Source organism: Phasianus colchicus, chromosome 9 (genome assembly GCF_987193195.1).
Source record: "Phasianus colchicus chromosome 9, bPhaCol1.hap1.1, whole genome shotgun sequence".
NCBI classification, from domain to species: domain Eukaryota; kingdom Metazoa; phylum Chordata; class Aves; order Galliformes; family Phasianidae; genus Phasianus; species Phasianus colchicus.
The window spans coordinates 19085657-19102472 of NC_143444.1; the positions used below are offsets into that span (position 1 = coordinate 19085657).

Consider the following 16816-nt stretch of genomic DNA (forward strand, 5'->3'; position numbering starts at 1 on the left):
GCGTGGGGCGGGCGGCGGGCGGGCGGCTCCGGGCGGCGGGCGCGGCTCCGGAGGCTGCCGGTGAGTTCCAGCGGAGCCGCGGCACCGGGCAGGGCCCCGGCACCCCGCCGGGCCGGGCCGGGGGGCGGGAGGGTCGCGGGGCCGGAGAGCGAAGCCCGGCAGCGATGGAACGGCTTGGCTGTAGGCTGCATCGGCTTCGGGATCTGTGAACTTCGCTTCTCGTAGCGGAGTAGAGCAGCGCTTTCTGCAGTCTTATCAACTCTTGACACCGGCGTGCCAGCCGTCCTCCGCTGCGAGGGGAACCGAGCGGCTCGGGGCTGCCCCGTGCGCGCAGGCTGTGACGCGGTGCGACGGCAGCGGGAGTCCCACGCACACGTGTAGTTCCGCGGGTGTCACCTGGCTTTGCTCACCTCTGGATGTGTACGCGCGCCGTGTCCCGCTAAGGCGCTGGCAGTAAGTACGGAGTACGGATGTTTGCTGTGCTCTGTGAAGTTACTTGTAAGGTATGGCCTTGAGATGCGTGATGCTCTGAGAAATTCGTGAATGTTGTTTTGTACGGCTACTTCCAATTGTTTTTGCATCAAGGGAAAAAAAGAGCTCGTATCTTTGTTTTCACCTTCTGTGTGAGTGTGCATCAGTCTGTTCTCCCTTCTGCGAAGTGAGCCTAGAAAAGGCCGATTACCATTACAGGCTGGTGATGTGTTGCTGTAGCTTGCTTCTTTGAGCATATGTGGTTTCTTGCATGTTCCTGTGGTCTTCTGAGAGGTTTAGCAAGAAGCACAACTGAAAACGAGCTATATGGTGGAAAAACTCAATTTCATTAAGTTTGTGTGCTGAAAATGAACTAAAATGAAAGAAGCACAATCAGAAAAGATGTGGCTTTATCTCAAGTAAAGCTGGTGTATTTATTTGGCTCTTTGCAGAGCAGCAGGCTGCAGCTTCAGGGCAGCTGAACTGGCTGGGTCCTTTTTTGACAACTAACTCTTGAAAGCACCCTCTGGTACAGTCCTTATGCTATCAGGTAACAAAACATAATTTCTGAGGTATAGGATATCAAAAAGAATGTAGAAGCAGTTGGTCTTCAAGATTCATACCTCTGGATGAATTCTGATTGTTTTTAAAGCAGTTAGGTCCACTTCCCCATGCCTAGCAGGTATGTTTCAGAGCCCACCATCCCTACCGCTTCCAGTGAAGCATGTGCTTGCAAATCAGGGCTCTGAATCTGTTACCTGGTCAGATACAGGCAGGTGGCTTTTTTTAATCAGCAGTGGCTTGAGAATGAAAAATGAAAGCTCACTTGATGGTGAACGTGCTGAAAGGGTTTGTGCGTCCAGCGTTTGAGTTCTGTGTGCTGGACTGCAAGAAATGGATCTGCTGGTGATTACTTTGCTGGTGAGAAGGGTCTAGAGAAATGGCCAGCTTAGTTTAAAAGCAGAGCAGGTATTTTCTAGGAGCATGTTTTACCTTGTAAAGGCTATCTGAACAGTTTTTAAATACTTTAAGTACTGTGTCTGTTTCCACATTATAGGATGACCTGCCAGCTCCTTCCAGAACCACACTTAAAGGAGACTTTAAATGAAAGCTTTGCAGTGAAGTTTTTAGTTTGGACTCCATATATAGATTTAGTAAACCATAATTTAAGAAAGTCTTAAATTACCAAAGTCTGAAGTCTAAACCTGTGGTAACTAGTGAGTTGCTTGGTAGCTGTCCCTAACAACTGCTTGTAGGGATCAGAGCTTTCAAAAACCTTAGCAGTAGGGTAGCTGTGCTGGAGGCATGCCAGGAGACGATGCTGAGCTTTGCCAGGACTCATGTAGGTGCCCTCATGCTTCCCAGCCTGGCTGTCCTCACAGCTGGCAGTAGTTGCAGGGCACCAGCACTGCCACAGGCATGCACAGGGTGACACTGCTGTGTGCAGTAGTGATTTCCAGCCTCTTATCAGTCTGTGTGTACAAGGCGCTGTGGTCCATGGTTGGCGGTACTGCTTCCCGTCCTTGCAATTTAAATATTTAGTTTTGAGGTCCTAAAGTTTTGATAGGTTTAATGCTTTTCTTAAGACTCTTTTGTTTATACCCCGCATCCTGCAAACAATAATAAGGCTATTAGACAACTTATGAAGCCTTAAGTTTTTCCGCCACCTAACGAGTCACTGAACATAGAAGTAATTCAAAGAGAAATTATTTATGTCTTAAAAATGCAGCGTGCCTACAGAATTTTCTTGGCTTCCCTCATCCCATCCTTTCCCACTTTAGTCCAAACTATGATGCTATTAAAATGGGCTGTTCGTGTATGAGATGAGAACCCTGGTGGAAGTCTGAGCGTTTCCATGAGCTTAACATTATGGAAATGAAGCAGGCTTGAAGTAGAAATGGATGTGGCACTCTGTTCTCCTTATCTTGGTCTTCAACTGCCTTTAGAATAATATAATAACGCTACTTGTGTATGCTCAATCTGTGTTTAAAGTCAATTATCTGAAGTTATGAAGAAAAAGAGCTAACCACAGACAGAAATGGGTTTCTGTAGTAATAAGTAAATTCTCTGTGTTCAACAGCATGCTCATTAAGCTTTATAACTTCTAAAGCTTCTTTTAAAAGAATGGATTTAAAAATTGTGTTCTTAGTGCCTTGAAGTGGGCTGTGTGGTGTGGTCTTCCAAGTACGGGCAGCGCCCATAGAATTTCCTTCATAAACCAAACTTAAAATGGTTACTTCGGAGATAATTTGTCTCTGTAAAACCTGCCAAATGCGTATTGGCGTCCACCGCATCCTCTAATGGTACCAGATAAAAAGTCTTTGGTTTAAAGTCTGAGGTGCTCACGGATAACATTATGTTCTGCGTGTGTCACAAACTGACTTGACTGAGAATGGGGATTTAAGGAAAAACTTCCTTTTCATCCATTTCTCTAAACTGATTTTTGTATAATAGCAATTAACTTTTAAAGACAATTCAGAGTGAAGTGGGAGCTTACCTCACCAGATTCCTTCTTACAGTTACATATTAACATTTTTGGCTGGGATTGCATTACACACCCTTGTCAGCACTGGCATTTCTTTCTTTTTAAGCTGAGGTAACCTGAATGGGTTTCTTCGGTTACCGTGCAATCATTTAGCTGCGTTGTTTCCCTCTGTGGCCATGCATGCATTCAGGGTGTGGAGTGGAACACAGAACTGCTTCTCTTGCTGGACTGGTGATCTGGTACTGCTGCTGCAGGTGGCCTGCCTGCCTTCTGCCTTCCCTGTGGAGCATGGCAGGAGGAGCTTCTCGGTGGCTGGAGAAATGGAAGTGTAGGGGTGCCAGCCTGCTGGAACCAGAGGAGATCTGGAGTGTCCTTGTCTGCCTAAGGCGTAAGTGTTGCCTTGCGGGGTGGTCTGCAGGCACCCAGCCTCTACTGGGCTAGTGTTGCTGCAGGGCCGTCTGCTGTCCGTGGGATTTCTGTTTTAGCTTTCACACAGGACATGCAGGTGGGCAGCAGCTGCTGCTTGCTTCCTTTCTCTGCCTGCAGTGCTTGCAGCATGTGTATGTCAGTGTGACCAGCCCTGTGTGCCTGAGCTGTTCTATGATCAGTCCCCGGGACCTGCTAGGGCTCTGTCCTATTGTGGCCTGTGGCACTTCTCTGCCTTCCTGCTCTGCTGCAGCCTGGAGCGCACCACACCTGCTCTTCACAGCCTGTCTGCTCCTGTCCTGCTGCCCTCAAACAGCAGCAGGGCAGCAGCTTCTCATGTCCCCACCTGATGCCAGCTTTGCCGTGAGCTTATGGCAAATGCCTTGAAACGTGACTTTCATTGGACAGGAAAGGCAGGGAAGCTGTGCTGTGTGCTGTGAATTACTCCATGGCTTGCAGATGAAATTTTAGGCTGACCTTCTCTTAAAAGTCTCTGACTAAAATGCTGTTTGAGTTTTCCTTCAGAACTGGCTGTGTTAATGATGACAAACTGTTGAGAAGGCCACGTTAATTTTAGATCAAAGTGTGAAGGATACATTCTGACTTGACGCAAGTTGTGCTTGCATAGAGGAATGCAGAATCAACTCAGATATGCAAGCTGTCTTTCAGTTAGCAGAGCTGAAGATACCCTGGAATGGGGAGCATTCAGAACGTATGCTTTTTGTGTTTGCAAACAGTTCAACCAAATCAAATCTTCTGATATTTTTGGAGCAGATAACTTCTCCCACACAAAGTGTATGCGTACTTGGTGTGCTAGAGGAAAGCTTACTTCAGAGTCTGTCAGCTCCTGATATTTGTAGCCACCGTTAGTTGAACTGAACTCATTAAATAGACTGAGGAAAATAGCCTTTTTAACAAGGATATGCTTCTTGGCACTATTAAAGTTTTCACATTCAAGTGACTTGCTGCAAGCAAATAGAGTAGCCCACCTGAAGAATATACAGTATATAGCTACTGTATATTGACTGACAAATATAGTCATATATTTAGAGTTTCTGAAGGTCTGTGTGGAGGTCTGTAAAACTGTGAGCGACACAGAGGTAATGAATGGAGATTGCTTATTGTCCTCTGCCATAAATGCTGCCAATACCAAGCTGATGAAAGCTACTTCCAAGATAAAAGGTCTAGCTGTTTTTCTACTGCTTCAGTTTCTATTAATTTTATAACTTGGACTAATAATATTATGCCTGATTTTTCAATTATTTGTTTTAAAATACTTAATCTAAAATGTCTAATACTTAATACGTTTATTTTTCTTAAGTTTAGATCTGCCCTAATTAAGAAAAAGATCTCCTGTTTGGGTGCAGAAGAGATGACCTGGAGAATCAAATCCTGCAGTGTGCTAACCTGTGTCACTCTGGAAAATATGGGATATCTCCTCACATGTGATGCAGCACCTGTGAGGATACAGCTGCCCTGAGGTCAGCCTGGTTCTGCTGTGAGGACACAGGAGTGAAATGGAGGTGTGAAATACCCACACTCTGGATGGGCTCTGGAGTGAGGTGTGCTCTGCATGCATAGACTGGCACTAGCAGCCTGGTGCTCTGCAGCACTGGGATGCACACTAGCTGTTCAGTTGTTCAGCTCCCACATGGATGCAGCCTCTGCCTGGACATATCCAGAGCCAGCTCTGTGAGCCTGAGACCTCAGCTGAATGGTGTTCTGCTCCTCCTGCCTTAGCTCAACATCACAAGGCAGTGCTTCCGACGTCATTTGTCGTTTGAGCTGTGCTGTGTGACAGTGAGTGTTCCTTGATTATTTTAGTGAAGAAGTACTGATGGATGTTTTTATTCTTTTGGGGGAGGGAACTGTTTCAAATGAGGATGGTATCTCAATAATCTGTAGTATTTAGAATTAAAGTTCAGAGTTGATATTATGATTCTCTTTAAGCTCATTCTCCAGATGAGATCTGCAGACATTTTTTTGTATCTTTTTACTCTCTTGTCACTGGCAAGCAAGAGATCCAACTCTTGAGATGATTACACAGTAAGATATGTGTTCAGAAATCCTTCCCTGTAATTTTCACAGATTTTTTTTTCCCCTACTGTTCTTGCTCAAAATGCTAGTTCTATATGCAGGCGCTTGTGTTGTTCTGCAGAAGCTCCCTGCCAGGCTCATCAAGCCCTTTTCTGCCTCAGTGGGTGAGCCCAGAGCCACCTGCACTGGGCAGGGCTCCCAGCTCCAGTGGCTGTTTTCTGTAGCTGCCTGGGGACTTCTGGTCACTTACAGATTTAATTGCAGCTTGTTCTGAGTAGTTTCTGAGTAAAAATGTGAGATTTACTGACTGCTCAACTCTACCATGCTGCTTTGAGCAACAAGAGATAGATAGGCACGGATCTCTGTGACTCCTGATGGTGGATCTGAGTTGCTGAAACCCCTTTATTTTTAGATGGAGAGTTGCTTTGTCATATTTCAGTGCAGGGGATGATTTACTTGCTTCCTTCCACTTCCTATCCTTAAACAACTGTTCTTACTTCTAGCTACTTGAATTTGATGCTTTAAATAAGAGATTCTTTCATAAAAAGTGGTTGCCTAGGTTCTTGGGAATGATAAAATAGAAACCAGTGTCAAGCTGCTGGCCTTCCTGCTGACTACATGGTGTAGGGTTGAAACCAGAAGGGGCAAGGAGCAAGTTTAGGAAAATGAAGTATTCAAAAAATGTTCAGTTTGCTGCAAGTAGTAACTGTTGAGCAGTATGAAGTGATTTAAAATTAGATGACAGAAATATTGGAGGAGAGAAACAGCCAGTGTAGTATAACTTAAATAAAAGAAGACAAACCTTTTATAACTCAAAGTATTTTTAATATAAATGTGAATTGTTAGCCAGCCTGCTGGGGGTTGCTTAATTTGCTTCTCAGTCAATACAGAGATGAAATATAACTGCTAGTCCATTATTAGCCTGTGATTACCTAAGTGAACCTGATCTTTATCTGTATTCAGAATTAGTTACAGAAGTAAAAAGCCTATGCCTGCTTTACATCTCTGCCTGTGCCCATTTTATCTGTTATTCTTCCCTCTTTTTGGCCCCACTAAGCCTTCTTCTCTGTCTCACTTACACTCCAAGGCTCCTGAGGAGGCTTATGGATCTGGCACCGTGTTTCCCTCAGCAACACTGTGTTCCTGCACCTCCTGTCCTTGGGAGCTGCTCTGTTTGGTGCCTGCTGTGGCCAGCATCTCGTGCTACAGTTGGGTTCCTGGGTTTAGCAAACCTTATATAGGATCTGTTAGTGAAGTCACTTACTCAGATCCAGACAGAAAACATGAAGCCTAGTGGTAATCAGACATCAATTCACACCCAGCTGCAAAGCCTTTGCTCTCAAAGAGCAGCCACTGCCTATGTAAATCAGTTTGAACTCTTTTTGGTTTACAAAAAATGCAGTCAGATGGCCCAGGCAGCTGACACTGACCTCACTGGAGAAGCTGAAGTGTACTGTCATCTGGAAACCAGACCTCCCCCTCTATTACATTCATAGTCCAAAACAGTGCCGAGTGGATGTAAGAGAACAGCCCAGTGCTACTGCTGTGTTGGAGTGTTCTGTGTCCTGCAGTTGGTTAGGGAACTGTGTTTTGGGTCTGGAGATAATTGGTGGGTGTGTGTGTTGCTCACAGGGCTTTGGGTTGACAGCCCAATAAAATAATCTGTGGCTTCAGTGCCATCAAATATGTGCAGTGTTTCTTTCCCATTTCTGCACATCTACTTAAATCCTGTAGCAGTAAATAACTGGCACATGCTCAGAATATATATGTGTATAAAATGCCTTTAGCATTTTATATACATAAGTTATTACATTCATTAATATATAATGGGAAAAAAAAGACGTTTCCAGTAATAGGCTTTTCATTGTTAGCCAGTAAAATGGAAGAGTTATGATTTATGCTCCTCTGTCCTGACTGGATACACTAAGAAATGGAAATAATGATGGGGCTGTGGCTCAAACATGGGATTTCAGAGTCAGAAGAGCCTGGCTGTTGCTCAGACTTCTTTTTGACCTCCAGGAAGTCACTGTTAACCTCTTAACTTCCATGTTGCTGCCTGCACGGAGTGACTGTTAATGCAAGGGGACTGCAGCAGGGGGGGCTTATAAGCAAGGTACAATTTTTGGAAAATTCCTAGTTCATCAAAGCATCAGGCCTTGCAGTCCTTTGGTGGACAATATCTCCTGCATTAAATTGTACAACATCAGTGATTTTCTTGAGGCATCCAAATATATGCCTTCTCATACCCCTTCCTTTGCTCCCAGAAGAAAGCTGTTAGTTATGGTGATTCAAGCACGGATCAGTAGTTAATTTTAATTTTTTCTTTTTTCCCTTCTAGGATGCAGGGGCTGTAATCCAGGATGAATGAATGTTACTATGATAAGAGCATGGACTTCTTTTATAATAGGACAAACACTCACACAGCAGATGAGTGGACAGGGCCACCGCTTATTGGTGTTCTGTGTTTTGGGACATTTTTCTGCCTCTTCATTTTCATTTCGAATTCATTGGTCATAGCAGCCGTGGTCAAAAACAAGCGGTTTCATTTTCCATTTTACTATCTGTTGGCCAATTTAGCTGCTGCGGACTTTTTCGCTGGGATTGCTTATGTCTTCTTGATGTTTCACACTGGCCCTGTGTCTAAGACATTAACTGTTAACCGCTGGTTTCTGCGTCAGGGTCTTCTGGACACGAGCCTGACGGCTTCCCTGGTGAATCTCCTTGTCATAGCAGTTGAGCGGCACATGTCGATCATGCGGATGAAGATCCACAGTAATCTCACGAAGAAGAGAGTCACCTTCTTAATTATATCTATTTGGGCCATTGCCATTTTCATGGGTGCTGTTCCTACCTTGGGTTGGAACTGCCTCTGTGACATTTCTGCCTGCTCTTCCTTGGCACCTATTTACAGTAGAAGTTACTTGGTGTTCTGGAGTGTCCTAAACCTTGTTGTTTTCTTTATTATGGTGGTGGTTTACATAAGAATCTACATGTATGTCCAGCGGAAAACTAATGTCTTGTCATCGCACACTAGTGGATCTATTAGCCGCAGGAGGACCCCTGTGAAGCTTATGAAGACCGTCATGACTCTTTTAGGTAAGAGGCTGCCAACCATGTAGCCAATCATGTGTACAAACAAAATGAAAACTCAGTGAAGCCCTGAAGTTGGTTAGCCTTCTGTCCGACTTGAACTGTGAAACAAAAGTTGCTTGAAACAGCAGCTTGAAGTAGACAGCCAGTCAACTCTTAGAAGATAAGCGTCTCTGTTTGGTAAATGCTCAGGCTGCTTGATTGTAGGCAGCTTTTTACAAAATACAAATTATACGTTCTTTGTTGGTGAGAAGAGCGAGTTGTAACATAACTGTGGAGGAAGGCTTAGGAAGAATTGCTGCTACCTAGAAAAAATACTTTCCAAAAGTTGTTCTTCTGTATCTGCACAAGGTCCTGAATCCTTTTGGCTGTTTCCTGAGTTTACTAGCTATTCTACTTGCAAATGTACCTTCCCTGGGGATAGAAAAGGATGTTTGGTGGATCTGTGATTTTTCTCCTGCCAGAGACTAGTTTTGTAAGAGGAAAATACACCTTCATCTTGAGATTTTACATAGATTTTGCACTGAAGATGCTCTGGATAGTTAAGCAGCTCAGTTCACTGCAGCTAGTTGTGATGCAGCTGCTTTTCAAATAAATTAGAGGGGCCCAGAGTTGATGGCTTTTTTGTTGGAAGAAAATGTTGGCTGGCATGGTGAATTTTATCAAGGAAGACTTCAATCTGAATGGGATGTTATGTAAAAGACAGACTTCACTTAAGTATGGCTTGTGCAGCTCATCACGGTGGAACTGGGCTGCCACCAGCTCAGGTGGTGGGGACTCTGAGGCCATGAATATGGCTTTACTTCTGATGTTGTATGAGCCAGTGTGAGACAGATGGAGCTTTGGGGGAAGTTGGTGTTCATATGTACATGGGACACAGCTGTGTGCTGTACAGTGGTACTGACTTGTATCTAGCTTAGCTGTATTCCTTCAGGAACAATAGTAGAGATGTTTCTGGGCCTGAGAAAGTCTCACCCAGACCTTCTGCTTTGTACTGCATGCAGCTGGCTACTCTGCCATCTCCCCTTTGCCTCGACAAACCTCAGTTATGCCAGTCTTTTCCATTTTTGAGGTCGGATGTGTAGACAAGAAATCCTTAAGATAAAGAAGGAAAGCAGAGCTATTTATTTGTAATCATTCTTTAGTGAAGGCTACTGCTGTAATGTTGTATAAAGCAAACCTAGACAGGGCTGAGTAGAATCTAGGAATAATTCTGTTAGCTCTTAGTGCTAGTGTGTGTTTGCCCAGCAGAGCTAAGAGGTCTTTGTACTGGGAAGAGCTGGTACAGGCAGAGAGAGTGAGCAGTGTGGAGAGCACCTATAGGATTAAGTCCAAAGACCAGAACAAAGCCCTCTGGGTGTAATTATTTACACTTGTTTCTTGAGGCAGTATGAATCCATTCCTGCTCCTTCTTAGGCATTCAGGAAAGAAATAACTTACTTCAAAGTTCATGTCCTTCCTTTCAAGTTCTTTTTTTCTTTTGCTGGGGAGAAGGGGCCTTAGGGTTGATTTCAAGATCAATGTCAGCTTTTTCTTACTTCCAGAATGGCGTGTAAGCCACCAGATTAAACTATGATTCAGACAAAGCATCTGGTGGTATAGCTTGCTGAGACAGGCAAATTTTACTTAGAAAGTCTGTGTGCTGCTTTGTAGCTCATCATTTTTACTTTGCCAATCAGAAGCATAATCAAAACAGAAACTGCCTCCATAGAAGTCAAATGAATGCATGTATCACCTATTCCAAACTCCAGTGTCAGGAAATGTTTCTTAGCATTTTCCTTCATACCAATCCTACAAATGTTAGCTCTGTGAGGCTTTTTATAAATGATTATTTCTAGGAATAAGAATTTCTTAGAACAGCTTGAATATGCATTCCTGGCCTAGTCATCCAAGCACACTATGCAAAAGGCATTAGAAACTGGATAGCCATGTTTTCTGGTCTTTCTGATTACCAAAAGAGCCCTCAAGTGACCATTTCTGATGCTTTTAAAGCTATTTTTGTATCCATTGTTGCAACAACATATAGCTATATGCAGTATGTGGATTTGGGGTTTTCAGCTCAAGACAGTTACTTTCAGTGGTTTGCTCTTAAATGTATAAAGATGCTTTGCAGTAAAAGCCTGATGTGATCTTAGTTAAAAGTAATTCCAGGAAGCTCTGTTGTGGAGGAAATGTGATGAGAACAACGGTGCTTGCTAACATGCCTTCTTGGCGTCATGGCAGCTTCAGGACAAAATCCTGCTGCCATGTGGTCTGCCTGCAGCTGGGTGCTGTTGGCATACTCTCCTCCCTGGGGAAGGAGGTGGAGGCAAGGCATCATTTCCAGAACATTGCTGTCCTCTACAAGTGGAGTTCTCCCATGGTCCTGCAGTTAGGTGCCAGTGAGCCCTTGTTTCAGTTTAACTTTCTGGGTGCATGGTGATCTCAGCTGCAGACAGTTCTTTGCACCACTCTTTGAGCTTGCATAGCTCCTTCAGAGACCTGGACTGAGGTCCCTGTCATCTCTTCTTTTGCCATAGCCCCCATCATCCATCGCAGGTTAGAAGCAGCAGAAGTAACATTCCTTTGGCATGCCAAACTGTGGGGAGTTACATGATTGGAACTAGGAAACCTAGCAAAAGAGGCTAAAATCCTCAGCCATGCCTTAGTACTGGCTGAGCATGCAGTTGTGGCTTAGAGGACAGGCAGAGGCAAGTGTGTGTGATGTCCAGGTGGGGTGTGTGCCACAGCTCATCTGAACTTGACAGTGACATTCCTGATGAAATAGCTGCCTTGAGGAAGATGACTTTTAGTGCTAGTAAATATATTGTTTAATCAGTAACATGCTGTTTTAACTTATGTGCACATGTGGCAAGGACAGCTGGAAGCTGCCACATTGGTTGTGGCTGGTTTTTTTATTTTCCTTCTTATTGTTGGCACGCAGAGAGACAGCTTGGATGTGGAGAGATTTACGGCAAAGCCTCAGTAGTGCTTCCAGGTACACAGGAATTCCTTCATTTTTAAGTATAGATGATGCAATCTACAAGGAAGTCCATGTTTCCAAACTAGTGAAAAATCCTCACATTGACCTTGAGGCACTGTGATACCCGATCTCCCCTAATCCGGAGTGAAGTCTCAGAGCAGTTCCGGTTCACGCTGCAGCCAGACTTTGCTTCATGTCACGCTCTGAATTTTAGAGTCCCAGAAAAGAAATTATTTTGGAAGTGTGGCAATTTGTCAGGGAGAGGATCTGCTACGGGGAAAAAAGACTGCAAAGAAAATCACCAGAGGGACAAAAGAAAGGCTTATACTTATGTTTAACCATGGCTCCCTCTGAAAGATCTGTGATTAAAAATAGTTTAATCCTAGAAAGGCTATAAGTCTCGGTGCCTTGCTTTCACCAGCACCTTGCTGTGAGTAGGATGTGAGTCATTTAGGTTGTATCCCTACAGAACAATGTGTATTTGGGGTAGAGTAGAAGCCCCCGTGCTATCACTGCATTCCCCTCTCTCCCTGTCCTTGGTCATGGATTGGGTGCAGCCTCCCAGAGTGGGGAATTAAAGTTCTGCATGCTGTGCTCTGGATAGCAGAGAGGTGTCTGCAGATGTCATCTCCCTTTACTTTTGCCTTTGCAACATTGATAGGTCTCCTGCAGTGTATCCTGGGAATTCATGGACTTAGGCTGCCTGCTGAGCTCAGGATTTGTTTGAAGGTCAAATTCTGTTAAATCTGGCTTTGGGTCTGTTTCTTCTGCTGACTTTCAGGAAAGCAGTGCTGCACTTTGCATGCTGTGGTACTGTAAAAGGAATGCTTTCTGTGCTTGCTCAGGGAAGAGCTTGCTGCCACATTAATTTCTGCATGGAGCTGGCATGGTTGCCAACAAGTTCGCCAGTGACTCTTGGTGGCCTGCAAAAGCACTGTGTCCGAATATTTGCTGAGCCTCTCATGTAGTCATTCTGGTTTGGGTGGTCTGGTTCCAGTGCTGGCTGCAGTGGGTGGGATTTGCCCTTAGCCCCAGGACAGTAAACCAGTGCAGTATTTGCTCCACTGAGACTGTAAAACTTAGTGTCACTGCTGCTTACTCAGCATGGTGGGGCCAAACCAGTGCGTAGTGTGGGGACTGACCAGAGAAAGTGCATTGTGGTGGCAGCCTGCTGCTCCTGGTGCCAGTGGTGCTGGAGGAATGTTACTGATGCTGACCATTAACTCTAAGCTAACACTATGAAATTGGTACTTAGCATCACAAACATCTTGGCACAGCAGAACAGAAAATGTGTTTTCTGAAGGAGTTAGTCTCTTGCCTTTGCATGCTGCATAGTACTTCTAGGAACACAGTAAACTCATTGATTGCACTTCACCTGGATTCTTTATGAAGCTCTTCAAAAGAAAAGAAATATCTGCAAGAGGATTATTTTGCATCAAGATCTGCACTGTGTTGCCCTGGATATAATGCTCAGTATCCAGTATAACATATGAGTTGTTCTTATATGCTGTTATATGGCTTGCCCTTCAGATGTGCACTGTGCCCACTGAACTCCTGGCTGGGGGCTGTGTGTATTGCTACGCAAGCAGGTGCTGCACAGAATGAGCGCTGGATGCCAGAGGTGCTTCCAGGCCAGGTCCTGCCAATAGCTGGCCTGCCCTGGGGGCTGGTCATAGCTTGGGCATGGGAAGAATCATCAGTCTCCTGGAAATGAGCAGGACCAAAATGGCCAAACAGATAATGAGAATCCCAGGAGAGCTTCTTAGCATGTAGCTGCTATCATCCTTATGTGTTTCATTTTTTAAAGCCCCAAAAAGGGCTGTTATAAATGATCGGAATTTCCTCAGTATAATATTTGAAGTGTGCTTTCACACACAGTTGTAATTTTCTATTTCAGTATGTCAGGCAGCAATTGTGGCTTGTGCTAAGTTAGCATCACCATGGCAGGGCCGTGTTCTCAGTGGGCTCCCAGGCGAGGACCTGGGAGCTGGTGGTGCTGCAGGAAGCAGGCAGAGATGGGGATGTGCTGGGATCCCTCTTGGGCCTGGGACCCTGTTGAGTTGCCATGTCCGTCCCCTCCCACCCCCCACCCCACCAGCTTCACCCCCAGATGGAGGCAACCCTGCTGCTCCAGGGCTGGGCTTCTGTCTTCTTGTTTCACCACTCTCATTTTGATTCATCTTCATTAACTCATCTGTTAGTTTATTTCTCTATTCTCCCTTACAAGTGGTGGTAGTGGGAAGCCTCTGGCTATCTTCCAGAATACAAGGGAGAAATGAAGAGAAGACATCATCTCCATTCAAAGTGCTAGCTGTGATCTTCAGAGGTCTTGTTTATCTACCAGATTGGACATGTTGCTATTGTAAGGACCTTTTTCCACCTGTGTTCAGGCTGGGGCTGCCAGCAGCTGGATGCTCTCTCCCTGCAGGCTACTGTGAGCTGTGTGTTCTGGGCCAGGCAGAGAAGCTATAGTAGATGCAGTTTTGCTGCTGACATTATTTTGTCCTCTCCTTTTTTAATTTTTTGTAAATTTTTGATGAACACATAGCCTCATAAGATGAAAGAAATCCCCTGGCAGTCTGAAGTGTTTTTTGGATTGGTTTTTTTTTTTTTTTTTTTTTTTTGCTTGACTTTCTCACTCTCTTTTATTTCTAGGTGCATTTGTTGTCTGCTGGACTCCTGGCCTGGTTGTCTTGCTGCTCGATGGCCTGAACTGTACCAACTGTGGGGTTCAGAATGTGAAAAGGTGGTTTCTTCTCCTGGCCCTGCTGAACTCTGTTATGAATCCAGTAATTTATTCCTACAAAGATGATGAGATGTGGGGTACCATGAAGAGAATGCTTTGCTGCTCCTCTGATGATAGGAACCAGGAGAGACGCTCATCACGAATTCCCTCAACTGTGCTTGGCAGGAGCACAGACACCACAGGGCAGTACATTGAAGATGGCATTATTCAAGGGACAATTTGTGGAAAAGGAGATCTTGGTGAAAAGGGCAACTCCTGAGTGATTCAAGAGACTGACTTGGCTGAGAACCGGAGGGGGAAGGGAGAAGTTTTGTAAGAGCAGATTGACTGGCAAAGCTAGTAAACAATATATCCATTTTGTTCCAGAGCCTCAACTCCAGTGTTAACAAAAGTTCTTATAAATAATTGCCTGATGGAAAAACACTTTGTAATGAAAAAACTTTGTGCTGCAATCTTTCTCTCTCTCTTTTTTTTTTTTTTTAATTTTCCTTTTTCTTTTCTGATACCTGAAATTAGTTTTTTGTGACTGGAGTAAGCACATATGAGAAACATTTTTTGTTCATGGAAGCAAAATGTAAACAACATAGTGAGAACCTCCAGTGCATGGTATTCATGCTTTGAGAGTTTTCTTGAGGAGGGCTGTAGGCTGGGCTGGACAGAATTTGTGGCCTGTTTGCTTTCTGTGTTTACAAAGTTCATGAAATAGTTCATACCTACCTTCTCTCTTACTCCTCTTACTTTCAAGATAGGTAGTTTGATGGTTTATTAAAGCTGTGCCAGAAACGCAGCTGTGATGGGAAGACCAAATACCTGTGCATGTGTATATCCAAGTCAACCATAAATCATTACAGAAAGCACAAGAGTGATTACTGCTCCCACACAGGCACGAGTGCTGCAAGGAGATGTGCTGAATGCTTTGCTGCTGTCACGTAGGCAGCTGTGGAAGGTGGACTAAGAGCAAAGCAGCATGGCTGGATTCATTATACTCTCTTCTTACTACCGGATAATATCAGATGGGTGGTTCACCCCTCTTTGTAACTGCTGTGCCACTGAGGGAAATGATACCTGAAACCCTGTTGTAAGAGGGCAAACTTCTAAGGGGTGTCTATACATGTATATACATGTCTATAACATATGTATAAGATATGTTATACATAGGCTCAATTAAGCTATTTAAAATAGAAATTAAAGAAGAAAAATCCCGAAGACAACATAACCCCTACAAGATTACAAAGTGATCCAGACAGGGTCAGACAATCAGTTCATATTTAACCTCTGATTTACAAGCAGTTCTTACTGGACAATGCTTGAGGGATGAAGAGGCCATGAGAAAATGAGCAATGAAGGGCTTTCAGCATTATGACTATTGTGTCCAGCGTGGATGCAGCCACAGCCCAAAAACCATTAAGTTTTGACTTAGAGACTATGCTCTAATAGGAATCCAGCAACTTAAAGTCCAAGAGTAATGCTTTTAAGTTGTAAACTTTTAGTTTAATAATTGGAACGTGAATTTCTCGGTGCTGTGATATAACAAGAGCTACCTGTGTTGTCTTAAAGAAAACCTGATTGTTGATCAATGAATGACTTCATTTTGGGAAGTTTTGGCCACCTGAAATTGTTGGGGAGCAACATCAAGAGCATGTCATATGAGTCCAAAAGATAATTAGTTATTTGGTTTGGGCAAATTCTTTTGACACAACTTGCATGTAGGTGTCTGGATTGTGCTGGCCAAAGCAGAACCAGCACCTGGCTTAAAGATTGAGCTGCAGTTTTGTAGAAGGCACTGGGGAATTGCTCAGCAGACCTTGGCTTACAAACACAGCAAGCCCTTGTTCAGAGAGCTCCCCTGTAATGCAAGTTAGCTAGAAGGGGTATGGCCTAAAATTTCAAGGTAAGTGCTGTATTTATGAATAATGCTGCAAAGGTTTACATGTGTGTTTGTTTGTTTTTGCCATTATAATGCAATGTTCTTGTGCAATTACTACTTCATTAGTTTGGTGTTCTGCAAAGTATGTAAAATTGTGCTTTCTAGAACCAGTGACATTGCAGCAGCACATCATGAACATGTTTGTCTCTAGAGCTACATGTAGTGCATGGTTTATGCTAGCTAGGCTGAAACTCAGTATACAAAGCTAAAGGAAAATAAAATGCTACTTAAAAGTAAACCACTTGTTTTGTTTCCTGTTTGGATGGTGATTGAACGTTGCCTGGCACCACAAAAATGATGGTGGGGAAACCTTGTTTTATACTCTCATATAAAGGTTTTTGTTTGAATAAGATTGGCTAGTGGTGCCAATAAATGTAGCAGTATAATGCTTAGTTGGGTTGGGGCCTAAAGAGAACTTGCATGAAGACCCGGGACCATGTCCAGCAATGGACAAAATACTAGATTTCTCCCGCAGAACTCAGGATTTGGGCTGCAAAAGTAAACCATGTGTGGCTTACTTTTTCAGGTAAGCAGGAAAAGTGAATCCTGTAAAGGTAAAGGGCTGTGCTGGTTGTAGAGCAGCTCACAAGGTGGACTCTTGTCATGAAAGGCAGAGCAGCATTAACCATAGGTCTGGCACAAGTAGAAAGACTTGAGGCCAGCAGTTCTAGT

At 44.1% G+C, this 16816-nt stretch overlaps 1 protein-coding gene across 2 annotated transcripts; it reads left to right on the forward strand.

The window, feature by feature from the left end:
* The first annotated feature begins 69 nt into the window (after positions 1-69).
* On the forward strand, positions 70-16382 carry LPAR3 (lysophosphatidic acid receptor 3). 2 transcript variants are annotated; one of them, XM_090146433.1, is made up of 5 exons: positions 70-453; positions 3147-3344; positions 4704-5182; positions 7758-8515; positions 14127-16382. In XM_090146433.1, exons 4-5 carry the CDS (start codon positions 7780-7782, stop codon positions 14474-14476), a joined length of 1086 nt encoding a protein of 361 aa, XP_090002559.1. In that variant the 5' UTR covers positions 70-453; positions 3147-3344; positions 4704-5182; positions 7758-7779; the 3' UTR covers positions 14477-16382. The 2 variants fall into 2 exon arrangements, with proteins under 2 accessions (XP_090002559.1, XP_031455910.1); XM_031600050.2 differs by lacking the exon at positions 3147-3344.
* Positions 16383-16816: the final 434 nt, after the last annotated feature.